This window comes from Corythoichthys intestinalis, chromosome 9, assembly GCF_030265065.1.
Source record: "Corythoichthys intestinalis isolate RoL2023-P3 chromosome 9, ASM3026506v1, whole genome shotgun sequence".
NCBI lineage: Eukaryota > Metazoa > Chordata > Actinopteri > Syngnathiformes > Syngnathidae > Corythoichthys > Corythoichthys intestinalis.
In genome coordinates this window covers 13,805,071-13,831,837 of record NC_080403.1, presented here as the reverse complement: position 1 = coordinate 13,831,837, position 26,767 = coordinate 13,805,071, and the positions used below count along the sequence as shown (strand labels likewise).

General features: G+C 38.5%; 1 protein-coding gene across 3 annotated transcripts in view; it reads right to left on the bottom strand.

The window, feature by feature from the left end:
- Nucleotides 1-4,045: 4,045 nt before the first annotated feature.
- The window catches only part of LOC130921426 (sodium-coupled neutral amino acid transporter 3-like), a 91,232-nt gene continuing 68,510 nt past the window's right edge, over nucleotides 4,046-26,767 (bottom strand). For all 3 annotated transcript variants that reach the window (XM_057845306.1, XM_057845305.1, XM_057845307.1), the window contains 8 exons: nucleotides 26,066-26,124; nucleotides 25,579-25,722; nucleotides 20,607-20,686; nucleotides 19,570-19,670; nucleotides 13,152-13,276; nucleotides 12,793-12,937; nucleotides 12,599-12,702; nucleotides 4,046-8,210 (listed from right to left, as the gene is read on the bottom strand). In XM_057845306.1, the coding sequence (XP_057701289.1) occupies nucleotides 8,106-8,210; nucleotides 12,599-12,702; nucleotides 12,793-12,937; nucleotides 13,152-13,276; nucleotides 19,570-19,670; nucleotides 20,607-20,686; nucleotides 25,579-25,722; nucleotides 26,066-26,124 (863 nt within the window). In that variant the 3' untranslated portion in view covers nucleotides 4,046-8,105. The remainder of the gene's footprint in view (nucleotides 8,211-12,598; nucleotides 12,703-12,792; nucleotides 12,938-13,151; nucleotides 13,277-19,569; nucleotides 19,671-20,606; nucleotides 20,687-25,578; nucleotides 25,723-26,065; nucleotides 26,125-26,767) is intronic.

Genomic DNA, 26,767 nt, shown 5'->3' with positions numbered 1-26,767 from the left:
AATTACGGTAAATTGGCAACAAATACACGATGAGCCTTCATAATTACTGTATTTTCCGTACTATAAAGCGCATCTGAAATCTATAAGCCGCAGGATTCAAATTGAAGGAAAAAAGTAGCGGCTTATAGTCCAAAAATTACAGTAAATTGGCAACAAATCCATGATGAGCCTTCATAATTACTGTATTTTCCGTACTATAAGGCGCATCTGAAAGCCTTCAATTTTCTCAAAAGCCAACAGTGTGCCTTATAATCCAATTTGCCTTATATATGGATCATTATTGGTTAATCATGGCATGACATTAAATTTAGCCCAGCTCCATCTCATGAATGCATAATGCATTGCCAGTAACTACTACTACTACTACTACTACTACTGCGCCCTATAATGCAGAGCTCCCTATACATGAAAATGTTTTTTTTTTAAAAGGCCATTCATTGAAGGTGCGCCTTAATAGTGCGGAAAATAGTTTTTTCCCGCCCCTGCAGTGCATCCTATAGAGAATGACGCACCACATGATTACTCACTTGTATGATGCTGCCTCAAGTTTAACTTCATTACAATATTAATGCATTAGAAGAATGTGTCATGTTTGCCTTCATACAGAAACCATTTTAAAAGTAAAAATATATTTCCCTCCCCCAGATTTTTCCATTTTCAAACATTTTTTAAAAAGCTCCAGGGAGCCACTAGGTAGCACTAAAGAGCCGCATGTGGCTCTAGAGCTGCGGGTTGCTGACCCCTGATAAACAGCGATAGCAATAAATGTATGTTTTAACTTTGGAGTTTGTGCGTTCTTTCCGTATCTATGTTCGAAAAACATGCCTGGTAGGTTAGTTTACAGCTCATCAATGAATACAGAGAGTGGATGTAAGTGGGAATAGTTATTTATATTCATGTGCCCTGCGATTGGTTGAGGACCAATCCTGGTTCTATTTTATCTCTTGGGATAGGCTACAGCTCACTTAAGCCCATAAGGAGAACAACAACAAAAAACTGATGGAGACTATTTCAGTGATGGCGTCAATAAACTAAATAGTCATTATTAATTCTATATTTTAGGTATAAACATCTAACATCCACCATAGACTTCATAATTGTACAGTGGTATGAAAAAGTATCTGAACCTTTCGGAATTTCTCATATTTCTGCATAAAATCACCATCAAATGTGATCTGATCTTTGTCAAAATCACACGGATGAAAAAAACAGTGCTTTAACTAAAACCACCCAAACATTTATATGTTTTCAGATTTTAATGAGGATATTTTACAAACAATGACAGAAGGGTGAAAAATAAGTAAGTGAACCATCACATTTAATATTTTGTGGCCCCCCTCTATGGCAGCAATAACTTAAACCAGACGCTTCCTGTAGCGGCAGATCAATCTGGCATATCGATCAGGACTATTCCTGGCCCATTCTTCTCTACAAAACTGTTGTATTTCAGTCAAATTCCTGGGATGTCTGGCATGAATCACTGTCTTTAGGTCATGCCAAAGCATCTCAATGGGGTTCAAGTCTGGACTTTGACTTGGCCACTTCAGAAAGTGTATTTTGTTCTCTGAAACCATTCTAAAGTTGATTTACTTCTGTGTTTTGGATCATTGTCTTGTTGCAGCATCCATCCTCTTTTTAGCTTCAACTCTCTGAGAGACGGCCTCAGGTTTTCCTGCAAAATGTTTGAATTCATTCTTCAATTAATGATTGCAAGTTGTCCAGGCCCTGAGGAAGCAAAACAGCGCCAAATCATGATGCTCCCTCCACCATCCTCCACAGTGGGGATGAGGTGTTGATGTTGGTGAGCTGTTCCATTTTTCCTCCACACATGACATTGTGTGTTACCCCCAAACAATTCAACTTTGGTTTCATCAGTCCAGGGCAGCTTTAAACCACTCATCGGTGACTGGACACACACCTGACTTAAAATGTTTGGTAAAAATTGGTTTCAATTGCTCTTTAAGTCTCCTTAGGCAAAGGGTTCACTCACGTATTTTCCCCCCTTTTGTCATTGTTTACATGCTATCCTTATTAAAATATGAAAACCTATGAATGTTTGGGTAGTTTTAGTTAAAGCCGCCACTGTATTTTCATCTGTGTGATTTGGACAAAGATCAGCTCACATTTGATGGTGATTTTATGCAGAAATGTCAGAAATTCCAAAAGGTTCAGATAGTTTTTCATGCTTTTCATGCCACTGTGTATACTGTATATATACAGTGCCTTGCAGAAGTATTCGGCCCCCTTGAACCTTGCAACCTTTGCCACATTTCAGGCTCCAAACATAAAAATATACAATTTTAATTTTTTGTCAAGAATCAACAACAAGTGGGACACAATCGTGAAGTGGAACAAAATTTATTGGATAATTTAAACTTTTTTAACAAATAAAAAACTGAAAAGTGGGGCGTGCAATATTATTCGGCCCCCTTGCGTTAATACTTTGTAGCGCCACCTTTTGCACCAATTACAGCTGCAAGTCGCTTGGGGTATGTTTCTATCAGTTTTGCACATCGAGAGACTGACATTCTTGCCCATTCTTCCTTGCAAAACAGCTCGAGCTCAGTGAGGTTGGGTGGAGAGTGTTTGTGAACAGCAGTCTTCAGCTCTTTCCACAGATTCTCGATTGGATTCAGGTCTGGACTTTGACTTGGCCATTCTAACACCTGGATACGTTTATTTTTTAACCATTCCATTGTAGATTTGGCTTTATGTTTTGGATTATTGTCCTATTGGAAGATAAATCTCCGTCCCAGTCTCAGGTCTTGTGCAGATACCAACAGGTTTTCTTCCAGAATGTTCCTGTATTTGGCTGCATCCATCTTCCTGTCAATTTTAACCATCTTCCCTGTCCCTGCTGAAGAAAAGCAGGCCTAAACCATGATGCTGCCACCACCATGTTTGACAGTGGGGATGGTGTGTTCAGGGTGATGAGCTGTGTTGCTTTTACGCCAAACATATCGTTTTGCATTGTGGCCAAAAAGTTCAATTTTGGTTTCATCTGACCAGAGCACCTTCTTCCACATGTTTGGTGTGTCTCCCAGGTGGCTTGTGGCAAACTTTAAACGAGACTTTTTATGGATATCTTTGAGAAATGGCTTTCTTCTTGCCACTCTTCCATAACGGCCAGATTTGTGCAGTGTACGACTGATTGTTGTCCTATGGACAGACTCTCCCACCTCAGCTGTAGATCTCTGCAGTTCATCCAGAGTGATCATGGGCCTCTTGGCTGCATCTCTGATCAGTTTTCTCCTTGTTTGAGAAGAAAGTTTGGAAGGACGGCCGGGTCTTGGTAGATTTGCAGTGGTCTGATGCTCCTTCCATTTGAATATGATGGCTTGCACAGTGCTCCTTGAGATGTTTAAAGCTTGGGAAATTTTTTTGTATCCAAATCCGGCTTTAAACTTCTCCACAACCGTATCTCGGACCTGCCTGGTGTGTTCCTTGGTTTTCATAATGCTCTCTGCACTTTAAACAGAACCCTGAGACTATCACAGAGCAGGTGCATTTATACGGGAACTTGAATACACACAGGTGGATTCTATTGATCATCATCGGTCATTTAGGACAACATTGGATCATTCAGAGATCCTCACTGAACTTCTGGAGTGAGTTTGCTGCACTGAAAGTAAAGGGGCCGAATAATATTGCCCGCCCCACTTTTCAGTTTTTTATTTGTTAAAAAAGTTTAAATTATCAAATAAATGTTGTTCCACTTCACGATTGTGTCCCACTTGTTGCTGATTCTTGACAAAAAAATTAAATTTCATATCTTTATGTTTGAAGCCTGAAATGTGGCGAAAGGTTGCAAGATTCAAGGGGGCCGAATACTTTTGCAAGGCACTGTGTATATATATATATATATATATATATATATATATATATATATATATATATATATATATATATATATATGTATGTATGTATGTATGTATGTATATATACTGTATATTATGAAGTCTATGCATCCACCTAATAAAATGTGACAAATAACCAAAATGGGAGTACAGTATAGTCATCATCATTAGTAACAGGGACTCAAATAGAAGAGGTACTTCATTATCTTTATTGCAACATCGTTTACAGTACAATACTGCCATTGATATATTAAAATATAGACATACAAGAAAATAGACACCAATTGAAGGACAAGAGGTTTAAAAGCACTTTTAAAAGTTTTTATATATTTTGGGGGGGGCTAAAACTATAACTGCTATATACATTATACAAACTGGATAATATGCATATTGGATATAAAGGGTTTACATGTATTTACATTTTTATTTATAAATGCTGGCCAATGTCACTGTTTAATGTTACATTTTATTTAATACATCACAAAGATTACTGAGAACTGGCAAAGGAATCAAAGAGGTTTTGTTGCATCATCCACCGATACAGAATTTCACAGACCACAGTTATTAATATTTTTCATTTTTGTGGAGTTTTGTGGAGACCCATTTGAATCCCTACGGACACAGCGGCTGACCCAAATTAATCGCTCTGTATACTATTAGAAAAACTTCATAAGCAGAGACACAGTAAATAATAAAATGGGAACAGACAACATTTGCTGTGTAAAAACTGAAAGCACAACAACACACACACAGCACTGACCGGTTTAACAATTTATAAAAAAATTTTTTAAAAATACAGAAAGGTTAACAAGATCACTAATGATTTTGAGCAGCATCAGCCAACTGTGCACAACTGGCGACATCATAAACAATTGCTTTCACACTCGAGTTGTAGTACTGCAGTTTGAGTATAAGTTCAAATTTAACAACACCACATTATATAGTCACCATAATTGTGATGTTTTCTTTCATAAATATTAAAAACTTGCACCAATACGTCCAACTACAGTAAATTGTTCACCTTTGCTCTATTAAATAGATCAGGAGAGAAACGTTAGGATAGTTCATGTTAATTCAAGTAACATTTGATATAACACTCACTGACGCGTTGCTACTTATGTGGAATTTACAGTAGATTGATTAATACAGCATATATCGTGTTATACAAAAGGGACACACACACACATCGAACGTGTTTCACACACAATCAGTCAGTTGGAACGGCTACGAGATGTTGTGCTTTTAGTCAAAGAAAGTGCTTTGCTAAACAGCGACGATGCTAACACTATTGCATGTCTATCATTTATCGTTAATGAAGACACAACTGTCGAAAGCCACTGTTTGAATGGACCCTGTTACTTATGTGGTTATGTATGAAATAACACACGTTCTGTACTGTTTTTGTTGTTTTAAATCATCGAGGAGGAACACAGAGAGGTAACGTTTTTGAGGTCTTCAGTATAGGTAATCATTAAAAACAAATCTTCAACAACAACAAAAAAGTGGTGCCTTGAGATAAGAGTGAGCCACATGAGTTTTTTTTAGATAAATTCCATTGTTTGCCTAAATTTTTGCCTCAACTTTACAGCAGATATTTGAGATAGCAGCGCTTTACAGTACCAGTGAATTCAAGTCAACTTTGTTGACAAAAAAAAACAAAAGAAGCCTCAAGCCTGTTTACTGCCACTCTATGTTGAAGTGTATTATCAAAATAAAACATAAAACAAAGAGAGTCAAACATTGTATATTTCCTATTATATTATATATTATCAAAATATGACTAGATTTGTGCTTGCAAACAATGCAAAAGGCCATAGCAGGCTAACATATCAGTATTGTGGTGTTATAGTTCTGCAAATAACAGATATTTGAACATAATGCGGCGCGAGATTGAGTGGTTGGTAGCGAACTGGCTGCCTTGCTCTTGTCAGTCTGCCAAAGGGCAGCCGAAAAAACGATGGTACCTTATTGTGTAGCGTTAATGAATGATGCAAAGTCTTTGAGTGTCCTGAAAAGCGAAAAATAAAATCCAATGCACTATTATCATAATCAGTGTAGCAACTTATGTAGATACATATATAACAGTACTCACAGGCAAATGTTATGGTGACTACTTTACTGCAGCCTAGTGATTCTGTTGTGAAATACAGTACAGTGATCCCTCGCTACTTCACGCTTCAAATTTCACACACTCAGTCCATCGCGGATTTTTTTTTTTCCAATTAAAAATAATAGAGTATTTTATAGCGATGTCCCGATCCAATCACGCACAGCCTCTTACATCTCCTTCCTGCTGCTTTTCTTGCTCACCAAACAGCTGCCTGCTAAGTTAACGATGAGTGACAGCTCTGAAGCTTTGATCTTGCCAGAGAAGCTTGGGAGCGCCTACCATGAAAGGCGCTGAATGTATGAGCTCGTGGAGCTTGTTAAAAACTAGTGGTAGTTTGCTGTGGTGACTCATTGTTTGTGTGGTAGTGAGCAGCGTGAGTGGATTTGAGTGGACTCACTCAATGAGAAGACAAGCATTTTGCGGCGTTATTGTTGTTTAAAAGTAATTCAGTGGGACAGTAAGCATGTTTAAAGGGAACCTCGTAGGCTCTAATAAGCCACAGTTGTTCTCTTTTACTAAAATATGCTGTTAGAAATACAAAAAATATGGCAATTGATTCAAACATCTATAATATTTAATACATGCTGAGCATTGTGTAGGGGCGTTTCGCCGCGTAGTAAGGAATGGCCGAACACCGGGATACTGCAAATCCCTTCTACGTGGCGAGACGTCCAACACATGCGCTCATCGGTTAAAAGCGCCGATTACTTACTATTTGTGTTTTTATTGAGTCTTTTATTACGTTTTCATTGCCTCAAAATACTTTTTGCATGTGTTTCCCTCTCATACTTTTAAGCATTGTGTTTTCTTGTGGTAGCTTGAAAGCAGATTGTTGATCTATTGACCACATTAGTCACGTAGCATATTTAAACCACCCTTATTTGATATTACTAAGTTTAAGTATTTTCTCAAGGCATTATTAGTATTTTCTGTCTGTATCAATCTAAACAAAACAAGCTGAAAGCGCACGGTGGTACTTTGGGTGTCAAATTCGCAGGTGTAGCACATTTTCGCAGAACACCGTTTTTTTCCCTGTCTCATCTCATCCCGTCTTTCCTATTTATTTTGCTTTTGCTGCTCGTTTTGTGAAATATCGACAGTGCTGTCCTCCTCATTAATGTTCCTCTCTGGTTCAAATTGAAAGGGTTGAACAGATGATATGTTTATGTCGCTAGGGTTATACTCTGGAAGCCCGGCAGCGTAACCATGTGACGTCGCTGCCCTGCGATGTCAACAACTATGGCCACTTACTAGTTACTAAACTACGGTAATGTTACAAATTGTATAAAAACGAAAACGTGTAAGTTTTTATTGAGTGCATTAAAGAGTTTTCTTAATGATAATTCAAGAGCACATTTTCCATTTTCCAAAATGTTTTTGTTTTTCTTTGGGAGGCTGGGGGAACAACTAATTGACATAGGAAAAATAAACTTTCAATTGTCCTGTCATCGTCATGGAAGAATTTAAACTTGTATCTCAAGACACCACTTGAATAATCATTCTTTTTAAATTATTGTAGGAAGGCCAGGAATTAATTCAAAGAAATACGAGCAAACCTACTTTTTACACAATAAAAACATCCAGTCGATCATAAAATACTGATTGAAGAGGAAGGAATGTTGTTGAAAATGTGCTTTGTCTGTGCTACACAAGGGCTTGGATGGAAGCTTAAGGTTTAATTATAGAAACTTCTCTTAATTTCAGACACTTTTGAAGTTCAACTGGCTCAAAAGGAATGTGTGCAGTGCTATTTCAGCAGTACTAAGTTGTGTGCCGTATGTTCATCATCATCACAGGTACAGATGAACAAAGACAGGAAGGAGCTTCCTTCAGTGTTGCTTTTTCATCTTAACAGACGTCATCTACAGATCTCATCACAAGGCACACACTTTCACCCCACCCCCCCTCCATAAAGACATCTGTCTGGCCGGTAGTGCTGTGTGCAGGACTTACAGTACCGAGTTTGTTTTGTGCAGACACATGGAGTCCTGCTTTTGTGCAGAGACATGAAGTCCTTTGAAACCTGTCATTCTTCCAAAACTGTCTATGGAAGATCCAAAGTAAAAACATAATGAACAAGGCGTAAACTAAATCCACCAAAAGGAAAATTGAACTTATGGACAGGGTTGGAGGCCTATTTAGTGGCCAGTACTGGCTTTGCTGCTGCCTGAAGTCCAGTCAATAATGATAAAGCTCAGACTCATTATCATAAACAGGAAGCCGAGCCCAGCAAAGCAGGCCGCCTGTAAGAGATGCACAAAATGTAACATTAAATTCAGTTGAGGCATCAAGTTTTTATTTTAGTTTTGTTTGCTATTGTTTGCTATGCTATTTTATCCCTTCTACAGGGTCTCTCCAGTGTTCTACAAGCCAAATTTAAGACTTTTAAAGACTTTTTTTTAAAGATCATAATGAACAAAAGATTTAACCCCTTCTTGTCAAATGTATCACATTTGATACACTTAGTCTCAAAATCATGAAATTCTAATTCAGAATTTTGAAATATCTTTCCTCAAAAAAAAAAAAAAAATAATGGATGCAATTCAACTCATGCATCTGCAGATTCCATTAGAAAAAAAAAACTTTAGCAAGGGTTATAGATATTAGAGCGCTTATTACACATATTGTTTTTTTCTCTATACAAATTTGAAAAAAAGGTTTCATTAAGACCTTATTTTTCAAATTTTGTGATTCTCTGACAATTGCTTCATATTGCAGGTATTAAAGGATTAAAGGATAATTGGAGGACCGGAATTACTTGCAAAGTACCCTAATTTTCGGACTATAAGACTCACCTGACTGTAAGCCGCCACCCACCAAATTTGACACGAAAACGACATTTGTTCATAGATAAATCGCACTGGACTATAAGCTGCAGCTGCCCTCACTGTATGATGGGATATTTACACCAAAAGATATTGACTGATAAAACTTTATTTGACAGCGGCATCATAAGACTAAGACCAAATGAAGCACCATGAAGCTTTTAACCAATTGGCTGCAAAGCTTCATTGCTTCAAGAAGCTTCATTTGGCCATCACTGCTCCCTTGGCAGAGACAGTCAACCTCTGCTGCCACCTGCTGTCAACAGTGTTGTCATCCGACATGCCTCCTAGCATGCATTGCAGCGTTACAGATGTAAATAACAAAAAAAAATTCATGTTCTGTGATAATTATTTCTTCAGTTACTGTTCCACTTGTTTTATACATTGCTAGTTATGGTATTTTGTAACACTTTATTTGACAGTGGTGCCATAAGACTGTCATAAGACCATCATAATTATGACACGACACTGCCTTGAGCATTAATGAATGCTTATAACAGATGTCATTTAGTGTTATCCGGCAAATTATCTCACTTTTAAAGATCCGAGCTGGACATAAGTGGAGTCGTGACATAATTTGCCAGATGACGCTTAATGCTCACACACTCACAGACACTCGAAAGCGAAGGATGCATTTTCCTGAGCTCCGTTGGGAAAATAAACAATCAGAGGGGATGGTTACTATAAAAACTAAAATAAAATAAAAAAACAACTTGTAATCACTACGAAATCTGAATGTTAAAAATTGATATTCGATATTTTCTGCGTCCTATATGGTTTACTGGGGACGGGTTTCAATAAGCTTTGGCTTCTCCCGTCAGTCCTTTTCTTTTCGGGTTTAATTAATTGTAAACACATATAAATGCTGTATGTTTGTTTGGATTTGTCAGGCCTGAAGGGAAAATAAAAAAAAAAAAATGTAAAAATAAAAAAATGACATCTGTCATGAGCATTCAGTAAGTAAGTAAGTAAGGTGAGAAGCATGTGGAGGATATATGTCCCGGTACACTGTACAACTGGGGCTGTCCCAAACGACTAATTTTCTCCCGATTAGTCACCGACTATTTTTACGATTAGTTGACTAATCTAATAATTCCCCCCTCCTTTTTTTTTTTTTATTAATTTAGCGATGAAATTTTTGATGATGCTTATTAATTCACAAAAACATTTTGGTACACTTAAATTATTTATCAAAGTTCAAATAAACACGTAAATAACAACTATAAACCACAAACAACCAAAGAGGTAAAATGCTCATAGTATTAACTTGTGCAAAAGAATGGAATGTAAACAGATTCAGAACGCAGACTTCGCCTTTCCAACATAATTCATAACAATTCTTAAAAAAAATATCTAGCATTAATATTATACTATACTACTATATATAATAGTAGTATAATAATTATTCATTGCCAATCAGATTTTTCATAAAGGGTGTCCTTTTAAAACTACTCTTAATGTAGAATCTGAATTCTGAAGTATGTGGGATTAATTCCAGAAATCGTTATTTATATGATGAACATGACGTGCTTTTATTTTGAAATGTTCACCGGAAGTAGGCCTATGTTCGTTAAACCGCTAACAGGAAGCTTTACACTCCGCAAAAAAAGATCTTTTTGCCATTGCATGTGGTGTCAGTAATCATTCTTTTCTTTCATTTTTTTCGTTTGCAAATGCGGTTAAGCAGCAATTTTTCATGTTTGAAGTGTCACCTTTTAACCGCAAGTTTGCATTTTGGAGAAGACTGCCAATGTTTTCTAGCAGGCTTAAGTAGGTTGTCTTTTTTCCCACTTAGCTTCAATGTAGCAATGCTAACGTTTACAGTGTTTAGTATACATGTGTTTCCTCATTTTGTATGAACTTTAATTCTACGGCGTGGTGATGACCAATAAACATCTGTGAAAAGAACTGGAGTCTCATATGCTATCAACACGAATGTGTACATGCACGCACAAATGTATGCACGCACGCACGCAACGATAAAACGCAGCCGTGACAATTACCGCCCTCATTTTTATTTACCGTGCGATAAATGGACTTATTGTGTATCGCGACTGGCTTAGCAACTTCAATAAAACATGTCGTTAGTTAGATGCACTTACAATCTACCAGCTTGAAATTGTCTCCTGTCGTCTTCCAAAATTACAACTGGGTGACGACGCTTTAGGTGTTCATTCACGGCGACGTGCAGCCAAGCTTGGCATTGAAGAGACAGGACACAACATGATAACCTTCTTTGTTTTGTTGAAATAAGTCAATATTTTGGCCACTCTGATGCGCTTTTTTAGCTTTGTGCCGCTTTCCTCGCTTTCATACCATGCGTCTGACCCCCCCAACCCCCCCCCCCCCCAAATATTTTCTCCTCGGAGCGACACAATTCACATAGGTCACCCTTTTTGACTTTAAAAACGTCGAATTTTGCCAAAAGGGGAGAGATTTTAATGCCTGGATGATAATACACACTCAGCAGAAAAAACAGCACATTATTTACAATTTATTAAACTCACCTGGACGCTACGAACTGTATCTAAAACGTTTTTCAGGAGTTTAAGAAGACACTCACCGCAGTAAATGCTAATGCTAACGCAAACACTATGCTAATGCAAACAGTATGCTAACGCTACAAGTTAGTTTCGAGCGTTACTCATCACAGACCTTAAATGGCGAAAGCAACATGGCAGATCTAGCCAAGATAAGCAAAACTTACCAAGCAGCACCTAACACGTTTCACAAAAGGAGCCTCGAATGGGCACACGCTTACTCACCGGTGTGTGGGGCGGGGGCGCTTGACGCAGCACGTCCCATGAAAAAATGCGTGCTAACCACACACACGATAAGCAAATGTCACACATTGTGAACTTATAACGAAAACTAAGGCAACTTTTCATCTCGTTCTCTTCTCGTCAGACGAAAACTGGCATCCATCTTGTCATGTTTTAGTCTCCCAAGACATGATTTTAGTGCGTCGTTGTGACGTCATCGTAATGAAAATAATTGCTCATTGACGAAATATTTTCGTTATTGTCGTCGCTGACGAAAAAAACACTGGTAACTACTGTAAATCGCTTCTGCTGAGTTTTCTCCGCTATGACCATGCTAACTAAGATGTCAACACGCAACTGTTCGAGGACAGCAAAACCTGCTTGTGTTCGATAAAGTCTGGCCAAGCAGCACTGGTAGTGCCACCTCATAGTTACATTATAGCGTCCTCAAAAATCAAAACATTTAAAAGCGAGAGTGAAATTTATGCATGTAATAAATAAAAGTAACGTCAATATATGTTTAAGACCTTTCGAACTTGTATTTAAGACCTTTTATGACATTTTGGGAGAATTTTAGACATTGTAAGGCCTTCAATTCAAACTACTGGAATGAACTTTTTAGGCTTTTTAAGACCCCGCAGATACGCTGTTGTAGTTCATGCTTTTTTTGGCCTACAAGATCCCAAAACTTCCCCCATGTCTGTTTTTCTTCCTTGTAGCGATGAATGAAAGATCATGTTTATGTTCCTTTTCTAACCACAAACCTCAATGACCTTAAACATTGGGTAAATACAGGCAATTCACTCATCGAAAGGATCTTGGAAGGTGTTTGAGCATAATTGTCGAGGCCCCATTAAACACTTGTGGGACCAAAAGACGGCGTCACGAAATGAGTTTATTCTTTTTAATCATCCAGTTTGTATATTGAGGCTAGAGACGGGGCTGTTTTATTTTCTCTGTCTGGAGTAAAACTGTAAACCAAAACAGTAAAGTGATTTTTCCATTTACAGCATACAACGTTATAACTCGATTTGGGTTTCTCACCAGGATTTTGGGGGTTGAGCGCAGTGGCTCCTCTTCTTTGGGTACAATACGAATGTAGAAGACAGCAGGGAAGATGAAGATCAAACAAGGGGCGGATGTGGCACCTGAAAATACACATTTTAAAAATCCAGAATTTTACATCAATTTTAAGATTGTGAACGTGTTGATTTTTCACATTTGCTTTGCTTGCCTACCTATAATCCCGAAAATGCCCAAGATGTTCGGGGCAAAAATGACCAGCAAGTTAATGAACGTGAGAAGAGTGAAGGCAATGGCAATGTGGCGTGGCCAGTTGAAGGTCTTGTTTGGGAACATCATCTGTTGGATGGCCCTTCGCACCTGATGGAAGGAGAGAAACGACAAACTGAATGAAGACATCAACGTCGCTAATAGAACCCTCACAAGGTTATAAATTCAATGTGATTTTTCACTGTATTGAGTTAATTATATTTCCAGTGTCCGCGGTAACGCTCTCCCCGTAAATGGCGGGGAATCACGTTATACTGTAACCTGGCATTGTTAATGTGTTAAACATCAATTACTGTATACTTACGGGAAAGAGCACGATGGGCACAGTGAGTGTGACGGCAGTAAGCACGGCAACTCGCACACACAAAATCAGCGTGTCGTATGGATCAATGCGACTGTAGGTGTGAAGCAGTTCGGCCTCCACTTCGCCTGAATGATAAAAAAAATCCAAAAATGAAACATGGCACGTATCTTTATAATAATTGGTAAACAAATAGAGAGTTAAAAATTAGGTTGAAAAATTTGTCAATGTGTATGTAAAATAATTTAAAATTGTATATTTCAATAATTCTTACTCATTTTGAAACACTGTAATTATTCTGAGTTGAGTAGCAATATTTGTTTACAAATGTTGATGTGTGTTTTGTGAAATTACTAGATTTCTATTACCAAAATTTAGATAAAACAATTGAAAAAAATCTTAATTTATCAATATGTATTTAAAACCTCAATGACACAATCAATAAAAAGTATAAAAGTATTAATGAACCAATTTAAAACAAAATACTAAATTGATTTAAGTGACATCAGCATGGCTCAATTGATAGGCATTTTCCTACTGTGAACCCTAGATGGCAATGATGCATCAGCCCTGTTACAGTATTTATTCATGTATTAATTACTTCTACAGCAGTTGATGAGAGGTCTTCGCTTTAATTCAGGGACAGGGTTCAATCTCTATATTTAAATCCATATACAGTATATCACTCACCTCCACTTAAAGCTAAAGTCATAGTAAACTAGAAGTACACTTGTGCTAGGTTATCAGGGCCAAGGTTTGTTAAATCCACACATAACAAACCTCGAAATCAGGACTTCCCCATGATTTTGGTCACCAATCCAGTGGTTACACACTTACCACCTTGGGCCACAAGTTGCTTAATTTTGCTCCCATGAAAAATGGTTGAAGTTTTAATAAAACGTTGGACACCCGAGCATGTCAGTTTTGCCTCATTCCTAGGTTTAGGGTTAGGGTTTGGGGCGCGCCAGTGTGAAAATTTCCATGGTGACTATCGATGACCCAAACAACGAATCTGCCAATTTTCGTTAAGATCCGACATACAGTTTGGAGGCAACCGTAATATACCGGTTTTGGGATTTTGTTGATTTTCTGCACTATTGACAGCTCTGAAACCTTGGAAATTCTGAGAAACACGATTGATGTCACAATGTATGAGTGTTTCAAATTTGGTTAAAATCGGGCCATTCCTTCTGCAATCCGATTTTTTCGATTATTAATTTTCTATACTTATCGTTGGTACTACAATACAAGACCTATCTACAGTGGTATGGAAAAGTATCTGAACTTTTTGGAATTCCTCACATTTCTTCATGAAATCACCATCAAATGTAATCTTTGTCGAAATCACACAGAGGGAAAATACAGTGTCTGCTTTAACTAAAAACACCCAATCATTTAATTCAATTCAATTTTATTTGTATAGCCCTAAATCACAACAAGGTTGTCTCAAAGGGCTTTGCAGAGGTAATATGATACACAATCAGAAACAGCAAATGAAGCAACAAAGATGAATACATAAAGTTCAAGTCCTGGGCATCCCCCATCCTAAGACCCTCCATGTCGGCAAGGAAAAACTCCAAAAACTCCAGTCTTTGGGAGAAAATTTATTTATGAAGTTTTCATATTTTAATGAGGATAGTATGCAAACAATGTCAGAATAAGGAAAAATAAGTAAGTGAACCATCACATTTAATATTTTTTGGCCCCCCTTTTGGCAGCAATAACTTTAACCAGATGCTTCCTGTAGCTGCAGATCAGTCTGGCACATCGATCAGGACTAATCTTGGCCCATTCTTGTCTAAAAAAACTGCTGGACTTCAGTCAGATTCCTGGGGTGTCTGGCATGAATTGCTGTCTTTAGGTTATGCCACACCATCTCAATGGGGTTCATGTCTGGACTTTGACTTGGCAACTCCAGAATGTGTATTTTGTTCTTCTGAAACCATTCTGAAGTTGATTTGCTTCTGTGTTTTGGATCATTGTCTTTTTGCAGCATCCATCCTCTTTTTAGCTTCAACTGTCTGATAGACAGCCTCAGATTTTCCTGCAAAACATCCGGATAAACCTTTGAATTCATTTTTCATAAATGATTGCAAGTTGTCCAGGCCCTGAGGCAGCAAAACAGCCCCAAGTCATGATGCTGCCTCCACCATGCTTCACGGTGGGGATAAGGTGTTGATGTTGGTAAGCTGTTCCATTTTTTCTCCACACTTGATGTGTGTTACTAAATTCAACTTTGGTTTCATCAGTCCACAAAGTATTTTTGCCAAAACGTCTGTGGAGTGTCCAAGTGCCTTTTTGCAAGCACTAAATGAGCAACAATTTTTTTTACAGCAGTGGGTTCCTCCGTGGAGTCCTCCCATGAACACAATTCTTGGCCATAGTTTGACATATAGTTGATATAGTTAATATAACACATATAGTTGCACATAGATATTGGACTGTGCCAGTGATTTCTGTAAGTCTTTAGCAGACACTGGAGGGTTCTTTTTTTACCTCTATGAGTATTCTGCGCTGAACTCTTTGCATCATCTTTGGTGGACAGCCACTCCTTGAGAGAGAAGCAACAGTGCCAAACTCTCTCAATTCTTAGACAACTTCTCTGACTGTCAAGTGATGAACATCCAGACTTTTAGAGATGGCTTTGTATCCTTTCCCAGCTTTATACAAATCAACAATCCAGGTCGCTGTTCTTCAGCCCGAGCCATGATGCACATCAGACAATGCTTTTCATCAAGGCACTTCTTACGAGGTGTGTATTTCATAGTGGGCACGACAGCTTTAAACCACTCATCAGTGATTGGGTACACACCTGACTTAAACTGTTTGGTAAAAATTGGTTTCAAATGCGCTTTAAGTCTCCTTAGGCAGAGGATTCACTTACTTATTTCCCCGATCCTCATTAAAATGTGAAAACCTATATATGTTTGGTTGGTTTTAGTTGACGCAGTTTTTTCATCTGTGTGATTTTGACAGAGATCAGATTTTATGGTGATTTTATGCAGAAATGTCAGAAATTCCAAAAGGTTCAGATAAATTCTGATACCACGGTAAGCACACTTGCAGACGCTTATAGTACAAATGTGTAAAATTTAAAGAAAATCGGTCAAGCCTTTTGTTGGAGTCAATAGGGAACGAACACACATACACACACACGCAGACACGACCCCCCCTCCCCCCCCCCACACACACACACACAAAGTTCCATTTGCATATAAATTTAGATTTAGATATGGCGGAAAACACTCAGGTGACTTGAAGTTCCGCTCTGAGACCCCCAATTTGGCCACCTTTTAAAATTGTCCGATATGCATACAGTGCCTTGCAAAAGTATCCGGCCCCCTTGAACCTTGCAACCTTTCGCCACATTTCAGGCTTCAAACATAAAGATATAAAATTTTAATTTTTTGTCAAGAATCAACAACAAGTGGGACACAATCGTGAAGTGGAACAAAATTTATTGGATAATTTAAACTTTTTTAACAAATAAAAAACTGAAAAGTGGGGCGTGCAATATTATTCGGCCCCCTTGCGTTAATACTTTGTAGCGCCACCTTTTGCTCCAATTACAGCTGCAAGTCGCTTGGGGTATGTTTCTATCAGTTTTGCACATCGAGAAACTGACATTCTTGCCCATTCTTCCTTGCAAAACAGCTCGAGCTCAGTGAGGTTGGATGGAGAGTGTTTGTGAACAGCAGTCTTCAGCTCTTTCCACAGATTCTCGATTGGATTCAGGTCTGGACTTTGACTTGGCCATTCAAACACCTGGATACGTTTATTTTTGAACCACTCCATTGTAGATTTGGCTTTATGTTTTGGATCATTGTCCTGTTGGAAGATAAATCTCCGTCCCAGTCTCAGGTCTTGTGCCAATACCAACAGGTTTTCTTCCAGAATGTTCCTGTATTTGGCTGCATCCATCTTCCCGTCAATTTTAACCATCTTCCCTGTCCCTGCTGAAGAAAAGCAGGCCCAAACCATGATGCTGCCACCACCATGTTTGACAGTGGGGATGGTGTGTTCAGGGTGATGAGCTGTGTTGCTTTTACGCCAAACATATCGTTTTGCATTGTGGCCAAAAAGTTCAATTTTGGTTTCATCTGACCAGAGCACCTTCTTCCACATGTTTGGTGTGTCTCCCAGGTGGCTTGTGGCAGACTTTAAACGAGACTTTTTATGGATATCTTTGAGAAATGGGTTTCTTCTTGCCACTCTTCCATAAAGGCCAGATTTGTGCAGTGTACGACTGATTGTTGTCCTATGGACAGACTCTCCCACCTCAGCTGTAGATCTCTGCAGTACATCCACAGTGATCATGGGCTTCTTGGCTGCATCTCTGATCAGTTTTCTCCTTGTTTGAGAAGAAAGTTTGGAAGGACGGCTGGGTATTGGTAGATTTGCAGTGGTCTGATGCTCCTTCCATTTCAATATGATGGCTTGCACAGTGCTCCTTGAGATGTTTAAAACCAAAACCGGCTTTAAACTTCTCCACAACAGTATCTCGGACCTGCTTGGTGTGTTCCTTGGTTTTCATAATGCTCTCTGCACTTTAAACAGAACCCTGAGACTATCACAGAGCAGGTGCATTTATACGGAGACTTGATTACACACAGGTGGATTCTATTTATCATCATCGGTCATTTAGGACAACATTGGATCATTCAGAGATCCTCACTGAACTTCTGGAGTGAGTTTGCTGCACTGAAAGTAAAGGGGCCGAATAATATTGCACGCCCCACTTTTCAGTTTTTTATTTGTTAAAAAAGTTTAAATTATGCAATAAATATTGTTCCACTTCACGACTGTGTCCCACTTGTTGTTGATTCTTGACAAAAAAATTAAATTTCATATCTTAATGTTTGAAGCCTGAAATGTGGCGAAAGGTTGCAAGATTCAAGGGGGCCGAATACTTTTGCAAGGCACTGTATGTGGTACATCATTGGAAAGCTTAAAATCTCAATTTTCTGAGGGAAGAAAAATTTTGAACAAAATCAAAAATGTTTTTTGAACAGCAAAACCCTATCTGGAGGTGAGAGCACACGAGAGCAGAATTACAGACGCCACAACTTTAACGAGATATTATCGCATACTTACCTTGTTTCGATCAAAAAACTCCATGTCGCATGTATCACTGAGTGTCAAGATACAGATGTGAATGGCTACAGCTGGATATTTGGGGATTTTATGGGTGAAACATGGCAATATAACAAGGGTCGCGATGCAGAAATCGTAGACGTCAAGGAGTGGTCGAGATGTTCTTTTTCATATATTTACCCTTTTAAACTCTTTTTTCAATTTTTCTTTGTTTGGATCGATTATTTATCATCTAACATATCGGAGAAAATGCGAGAGTAACAAAAAAAATACAATTAAGCAATAGTTATGAGGTAGATACCCGTGACTTTTACAGACACCCTTTTTTTCATTGTGACATAATTTTTTAAAAAGTTTAAAATATATGAGTAAATAATTTTTTAATTCGTTTTTTTTTTTTTTTAAACGAAATATGGACATCAATTAATGATTCTAAGCTAAAAACGACAGACATTTTGAATAATAAATATAATTAACTACCTTTGTTTTATGGCTGGGTTGAAACAAAAGCGGTTGCACAACGTCTGTAAACGGGGGTTTTCAGGGTAAAACGTAGAAAAATAAAAATAGTTCGGGGGCTCAATGGGACATGAATCTGCTATGCCAGCATATAGACATATTGTTCTATCAAACACAACAGTTGTTTTGGCTTAAAATACAGCAGTTTCTTTTAAAGAGGAGTGCAAGAGCAGAAACTGCTTTTTCAGTCTTGTCTGTGTTTTCCACCATATGCATATAAGCAAACAGTCCTGGCCATAAATATAAAACTATGAAATTAAATACAGTATGCATGGCAGTACCTAGAGTTGTCCGAGACCCGAAATCATCGAGAACAAGACAGAGACCAGCCGAGACAAACCAAAAAGGTGATATTAAAAAAATAATAATAATAATAATTTTTTTAAGTTTTATGTTGGTTCAATCATTTACAGGGATGATGGAATGTTAATAACACACACACACAAAGGAAATATTTAGTTGTTTTTTTCATTCTCAAATGTTTTTCTTTAAAATCACATTAATGGATTTGAAGTGCAGGTCTCGACAGAAAATTCCGAGATCCCTCTACCGGCCAGTATGGGACTGAATCAAGCGCTAAAACAAAACCATCAAAATGTGATTTTGAGAGTTACAGTAAGAGTAACACTAGAATTATCTGAGCATGAGAATCATGCCCTTTTGAGTGAGGCCACTGTGTCAGTCGAAAACTGACAACAACTTGTATATTCAATACAAAACATACATGCCATAATTAATCATACAAATGGTTAAATGAGGTAAACTGCAATGCATATTCTGCAGCGGGAGGAAGATTAACATTCCTCACCATAGAAGGTCAAGTATCCAAAAAGAGCAGCCAGGAAATACATGACGTACATGACTGCGATGGACATGTTGGCCACATGCTGCATCTTTTTCTTGGTGGGGCTGAAATACAGAGATATAGCCATGTGATATCCCACACACAAACATACACTTACATCATCACAATACTAAATATAAGCAGTGAGTAAACTAGCTTTAGCAGCATGAACATTTTTGCAGCCTTTGGTTTTGTTTAGTGGAACCTCCTTAGTCAAACACTTTTTGTTCTGTCAGAAAGATTGACTTCCCAATTTAAAAGTCGTTTTCCCCCTCATGCCATTTAAAGTCAAGCACTTTGGTTTCACTAACTGTATAGTTGTTCATTCGTCGGTTTTTGGGCTCGATTTCCACTCACTCATGGAGTAAATGCTATTATCAATGTTTATCTGTCTTCATATATGCCCTCCAATTGACTGGTGATGTGGTGAGCAGTTGATATAGGCACTAGAAGAGGATTAGCAGTATAGAAACTGGATGGATGGCTTGGAAATGTTTATTTATTGGCCTAGCAATGTTTTAAGTTGTATTTCATAATGCCAAGTACAAAGAGAAGTAAACAGCTGGAAACCAAAATGAACTTCTCACTCTGACAGACATGTAATTGAGAGGGATAACAAGTGTCCAGTAATTGACAGCAGTGGTGGGTTTCTGAGCCCCCACGTGCTCTTTCTCAAATAGCAACAAAGCATATGTAATCATCGCCCTACTAAATACTAAAGAATAACGTTTGTTTGTAAGTTTATATTAAATAGTGAACCTTGCAGTCATTGACACTAAAAGCGTGCGTTTATGAACGATCACATTTTATAGCATTCGGCCTTGGAGGTTCCACTGTGTTTTGCAGCAAACGTTACACAAACCACATGCCAGGAGATTAAAGGAGTGCCAAAACATTTCCAAATAAAGAATCAGCCAAACACAAAGTCGACATTGAAACCCTCTTGTGTGTTCAGTGGAACATTGATAGAGTGAAGCTTTCTTTCCATCATAAGCACATACTTGCGTAGCTCTGTGTAGATGGGCAGCACCTCAGGGTGGCACACAAAGGCAAAGGCCAGGATGGGGATGGTGTAGGCAGTCTGAAAATGAACCCCAAAAGGTCACCACAGATACAGCAGCGCCATCCCAGGCGTCTAACCACAAATTCTGCGCTTTGCTGGCTGTTGCTCTGCCTAACACATGACGGAGAGCTAATTGTTTCCGGGTGATAAGCTCGCCGTCTATCTTGATCTTAGCTCCAACGTCTTGGCAAGAACAGTACAATGAAGTATAATGCATGTGGTGGGATAGTTACAGTGAGGAGCAGAAGTATTTGCACCCCTCGTGATTATGCAAGTTCACCCACTTAGAAAATAGGTGGAGGTCTGAACTTTCAATCATAGATGCATTTCTACTCATAGAGACATAATTTAAAAAAGAAATCCAGAAATCACATTGTCTGATTTTTAAATAATTTATTTGTAATTTACTGGGCTTCATAAATATTTGCACAACTGGGAATCAGCAATAATTATGACACTCAGAGAGTTGTCAGTCTACCTTTGAGAAAACCACCCACCCACCACCAGTTTGAGCTTATTATTGTCACCTGTGCACCCCACAGTTAGTCATAATCCAACTGCTACCTTGGGCAAGACCAAAGAGCTTTCGAAAGACACCAGAGAAAAAAATTGTTGAGCTCCACAAAGCTGGAAAAAGCTATGAGACAATTGGAAAGCTTCTTGGTGTGAACAAATCAACAGTTGCAGCAATTGTTAAAAAATGGAATAGGCTAAACATGACTGATAATCTACCTCGGACTGGGGCTCCATGTAAAATCTCTCCTTGTGGAGCATCACTCATGATGACAAAAGTGAGAGCTCAGCCTAGAACTACACCTACAACTAGACCTGAAGAGAGCTGGATGCATAGTTGCAAAGGGTACTGTCAATAGAACACTACGGGGCAATGTTTTAAAATCATGAATTGCTCAGAAGGTTCCCCTGTTGTACCCAGTACGTGTGAAGGCCTGTCGAAAGTTTGCCATGCACCACCTGAATAATGCAGAGGAGTGATGGGAGAAAGTCATGTGGTCAGATGAGACCAAACTAGAACTTTTTGGTGCAAACTTTACTCTTCGTGTGAGGAAGAAAAAGAAGGATGAGTACAATCCCAAGAACACCATCCCCACTGTGAAGTATGGGGTGGAAGCCTCTTGCTTTGGGGCTGTACTGTATAAAGCAGAGGATGAATGGTCAGATTTTGAGCCACCACGTCCTTCCCTTAGTCACAGGCTTGAAGATGAATCGTGGCTGAAACTTTCAACATGACAATGATCCGAAACTCTATTAAGGTTCTGGAGTGGTCTAGATAGTGTCCAGACCTCAATCCCCATAGAAAATCTTTGGATGGAACTTAAACTTCGTGTTTCTCAACGACAGCCCCGAAACCTGACAGTTCTAGAGAAGATTTGTGTGGAGGAATGGGCCAAAATCCCTGTTTCCATATCTGAAAACCTGGTGAAGAACTACAGAAAGCGTCTCACCTCTGTAATTGAAAACAAAGGCTTGTGCACTAAATATTGGCACAGATTTTCTCAGGAGTACAAACACATATGAACCCCAGTAAATTACAAATTAATTATTGAAAAATCATACAATGTGAGTTCTGGATTTTTTTTTTCTTAGATGATGTCTATAAATGGAAATCCATCTATGATTGAAATTTCAGACCTCTACCTATTTTCTAAGTGGGTGAACTTGCAAAATCACAAGGGATGCAAATTCTTCTGCTCCCCACCGTATTATGAGATTTAAAGAGTATTTAGTGGTACTTAAGGGGTTAATTCTGACTTGCGCGGAAATTCGGGTTACGTCACCAGCGTAGGAACAGAATTCGTTCGTAACCCGGGGACTACCTGTATTCTACATCCTCTGCCTATGCATAACCACCTTTAATCAGTGATAATATATTAGTAGTTGCTCAAAGCCTCTGGCAACCTCGCAAGCCCGAAGGCCCTCCACACACGCTAGTTGTCAAGTTAGACATTTTTCCCTATCGCTCTTTCACTTTTTCTCACTGAATTACGAAGGCCAACAACGACACACTCTGTAGCAAGCTCAAACTGTGGTAATCATAAATAATAATTGATGTTGTGCCTTCATTTTTTGGTTTACATTTGACAATAGCATTTTGAGGACTAACTTTATAAACTTTCATATTTTTAGCAAATGCGTCATTAGTTAATACTAAGGATGTAACGGTACATGTATTTGTATTGAACCGTTTCAGTACAGGCTGTTCGGTTCGGAACGGAGGCGTACCGAACGAGTTTCTGACGTAATGTAAAGTGCTGTCAAATTTAGCCCGCTAACGGGCGGTAATTAATTTTTTGAATTAATCACGTTAAAATATTTGATGCATTTACCCCAAGCGCGGAATGCCCGCTCATGCATCCCATAATCCCACTGTTACGTCCCACGGATGGCTCGCAAAAGGCGTAACATAAAACGAGCCACGCACACAAGTTGCAAGTGGACACAAATTTATTCACACAAGTCGAACTTGCAATGAACAACATATACAAAATGCGGAAGAAGCTGGCTTCAGCGTAAGCCCAGGCCAAAACAACAAACAAAATGGAACTACACTCGAACCCCACCCGCTAAGTAAACCCTGATCGTAAAAAAGAAAAAACGTTCCAGCCACTACCCTGGCTTCTACACTAAACAAAACGGGTTGAACGAAAACGGCAGTTTACCTCTACTGCTGCGGTGCTCTTATTTACAGTGGTGAACAAAAACGATCCAATAACGAATGAACACAAAATACCTCACCGAAAAAGCTGGAGTGTAACAAAATAGCGATCAAATGCACAGGTGAATGAATGGCGAGCAAACAGCTGTCGAGGAGGTACGCGGCACGTACGCTGTCAAATGCGTAGTTGCGAACTCTTAGAGTGTTGACTGTAAAATGACGAGCAGTCAGATGACTTTTTTTAACGCTGGCTTTATTTGGTTAACAAGACTCAGGCACAATACAACACACACGGCCTAATAGTACTACCGTGTATCGGATTAGCTGCCGTAAAGCAAGTGTTGTTATTGCCGCAAATGTAAACAAAGCGCTGCATTAGGATACATGTCAGACAGCAGCTAGTTTGGGTGGCCCATCAGCGGCGGTGACGTCGTCTGCCCGTCCGGCGTCAATCAGAGTACGCCACGTTGGGAGGGGAGGCAGCCAGCTGCCGGACGCGGCGATCATATGACTGACAGTCTCAAAAAAGATAACAATTAAACGGCCAGGGCTGTCGCACCACTCAGAAGTGAAGTGAGCAGCGTGGGTAACGGTTAAATCTAAACATGGAAGCAGGTTGGCCCTCTAGGTGGGGAAGTCAAATTAAAAAAGAATATAGATGGAACAACTCTCAGAAAATGTAAATAACTTGGTTTGCCTCAGCGATTGGCTAGAGGATGAGTAGGGAAGAGGGCCACATTTATCTCTACACTACACACACTTTGCACACATTATAAATAATACTGTTTCAGTTACTGTTCAAAGGCTCTGTTGTGTGTTTGTTTTTGCAGAGAAAAAAAATGTCTTCAACAGAAAGAATGTTAATGTTAATGCCATCTTGTGGATTTATTGTTATAATCAACAAATACAGTACTTATGTACAGTATGTTGAATGTATATAGCCGTCTTGTGCCTTATCTTTCCATTCCAAAAATAATTTACAGAAAAATATGGCGTATTTTAGAGATGGTTTGAATTGCGATTAATTACAAATAATTAATTTTTAAGCTGTGATTAACTCAATTTAAAAATTGTAATCGTTTGACAGCCCTAAATAACCCTTACTTTTCGAGGCTGTGGTCATAAAGTTTATATGAGAAACTTGAAACTGTTCAGTGTTGCAACTGTTCAATTTTGCACATCAGATTTTTTTTAAAGAAAAAGTCTCAGCCAAAGTTATTTATTTTTATTAGTTTTTCAAAATATCTACATTTCAGAATATTGTATTTTCTATTTTTGAGCAGAATTCTCGCTTTGTATAGGCTAATGTTCGTATTGTTGAAAGCACAAAAGTGTGTAATAAAGAACTAGCACATTTATATTTTGCATTTTGTTTTCTTACTGTACCCAAAATGAACCGAACCGTGACCTCAAAACCGAGGTACGTACCGAACCGAGATTTTTGTGTGCCGTTACACCCCTAGTTAATACAGTCTTTTCTTTGAACCTATGCTGTTGATGCAAGTGACATAAAAGCTTTTCATTCTTCAATCTATTTTGATTGGCTCAAATAATAGTTCCAGACCTTCAGAATTGTGAGTAGGTCACAAGTCATACTTTGATTGTAATGAATGAAACGGTTAAAGAAAGACAAAATTTTCTGACACAGACGTTTTTTATATTCCCAAAAGTGAACAAGCCTTTCTCACTGCTATCTCGTTAAGTCTTAGCAGTGTGGGGACGTAATGACCCGGATCGATACACAGTTTCGATTGGTTAAGCACAATTAAATCTTTATCAAATTAAAACACTGATCATTGTCGTCTTCGTTTAAAAAATTTGTAGGATCTCCCATTAAAAAGACTGGTTTTTATTCAACTTTCTGAAAATTATCACTAGCAAAGTACAAATTAATAAATTGATCGTAAGCCCTTCACTTGAATTGTATCAGACTTGCTAACATTAGCAAATATTGTATTATTGTCCAAATTGTCTAGAAGAATCATTATTGTCTTGTATTGTCATGAAATTGATGATTTACACCCCCATTTTTCAGCAGTAACCGACCAGTTTTGATTGAATTTATCTGTCTATCATTACATTTTAATGAACACCTCCCTCTCACACAGGGTGCCATAGTGTTTCAAGCCAAATGTGACCATGCTAGGACTGTGATGTCACTGGCAGCATGCCGGAGATGACACAAGTGCGTGGTGTTCAGTGGCAGTCTGGAGGAGCGATCATGCCTGAACCTTACTTGGGAGTTGAGGTTGGCCATTTTTGGCGCGCAGGAAGGGTCACCCTCTCCACCGGGATCAGTGATGTTAAGGAGGCCACCGGCAGTGCCATTGATGGCAAAGTCCACGAATGGACAGGGTACATTGAACTTCTTGTAGATAACCTGCAGAGGTGCAAACAGACTCGCATCACCTTGAAAGAAGATGCAGTTTGCATATTGAGCAGACAGTATAGCCCAAAGAGAAAGGGAGAGAAAGAGAGCGAGTAATTCATGGATTACAGCTCGCACAGCCAAAAGTAGGTCAGTGAAAGTCAGACAATCAGCGTAGCCTGGAACAGCAGCATGCAAAGAGCGAGCCGGGAGAGTGCAAGAGAATATTGCAGAGCTGGTGGGAAGGTCAATGTGCCAATCTTATTACAAGCTGATCACGGTGCATCAGCATGTACTCTTCTTATGACTATGTTTATGTTTATCCTTAAGTGACGAAATATTAGACTAGACTTACCGCTATGAGGAAAAACACCATGCAGCTCAAGGAAAAGCCACTTGTATATCCCAAATACCCTGAAACAAAGCAGTTTATTAGCATTATTTATTGTATAATTATGAATTGCAGAGTTTACAAAATCAATTGAACCAAAACCATCAGTGAATCTTGTGAGGTTCTATCTGTGAAATCATAGGGGAAATAAGGGTAATATTGTGAAATAGTACAATATAACCGGTTTTAGCTTTTAACGAATGAGGTGACCCCCCACCCCACCCCCACACACACCCATCCATTTTCTCTAGAGCAGTGTTTTTCAACCTTTTCTGAGTCACGCCAATAATTTCTCAATATTTATTCTAACTCAGTGTGACTTGAGCCTATTTAGATGAACAAAGCTGATATGCTGGCTAGAATTGAAGACACACAAGAAGCTCTTTTTCAACAGCTCTTTGTCTCTGTTTTTATTCTTTCATTTTTTTTAGGGCTGTCAAACGATTAAAATTTTTAATCGAGTTAATTACAGCTTAAAAATTAATTAATCGTAATTAATCGCAATTAATCGCAATTCAAACCATCTATAAAATATGCCAAATTTTTCTGTAAATTATTGTTGGAATGGAAAGATAAGACAAGATGGATATATACATTCAACATACGGTACATAAGGACTGTATTTGTTTATTATAACAATAAATCAACAAGATGGCATTAACATTA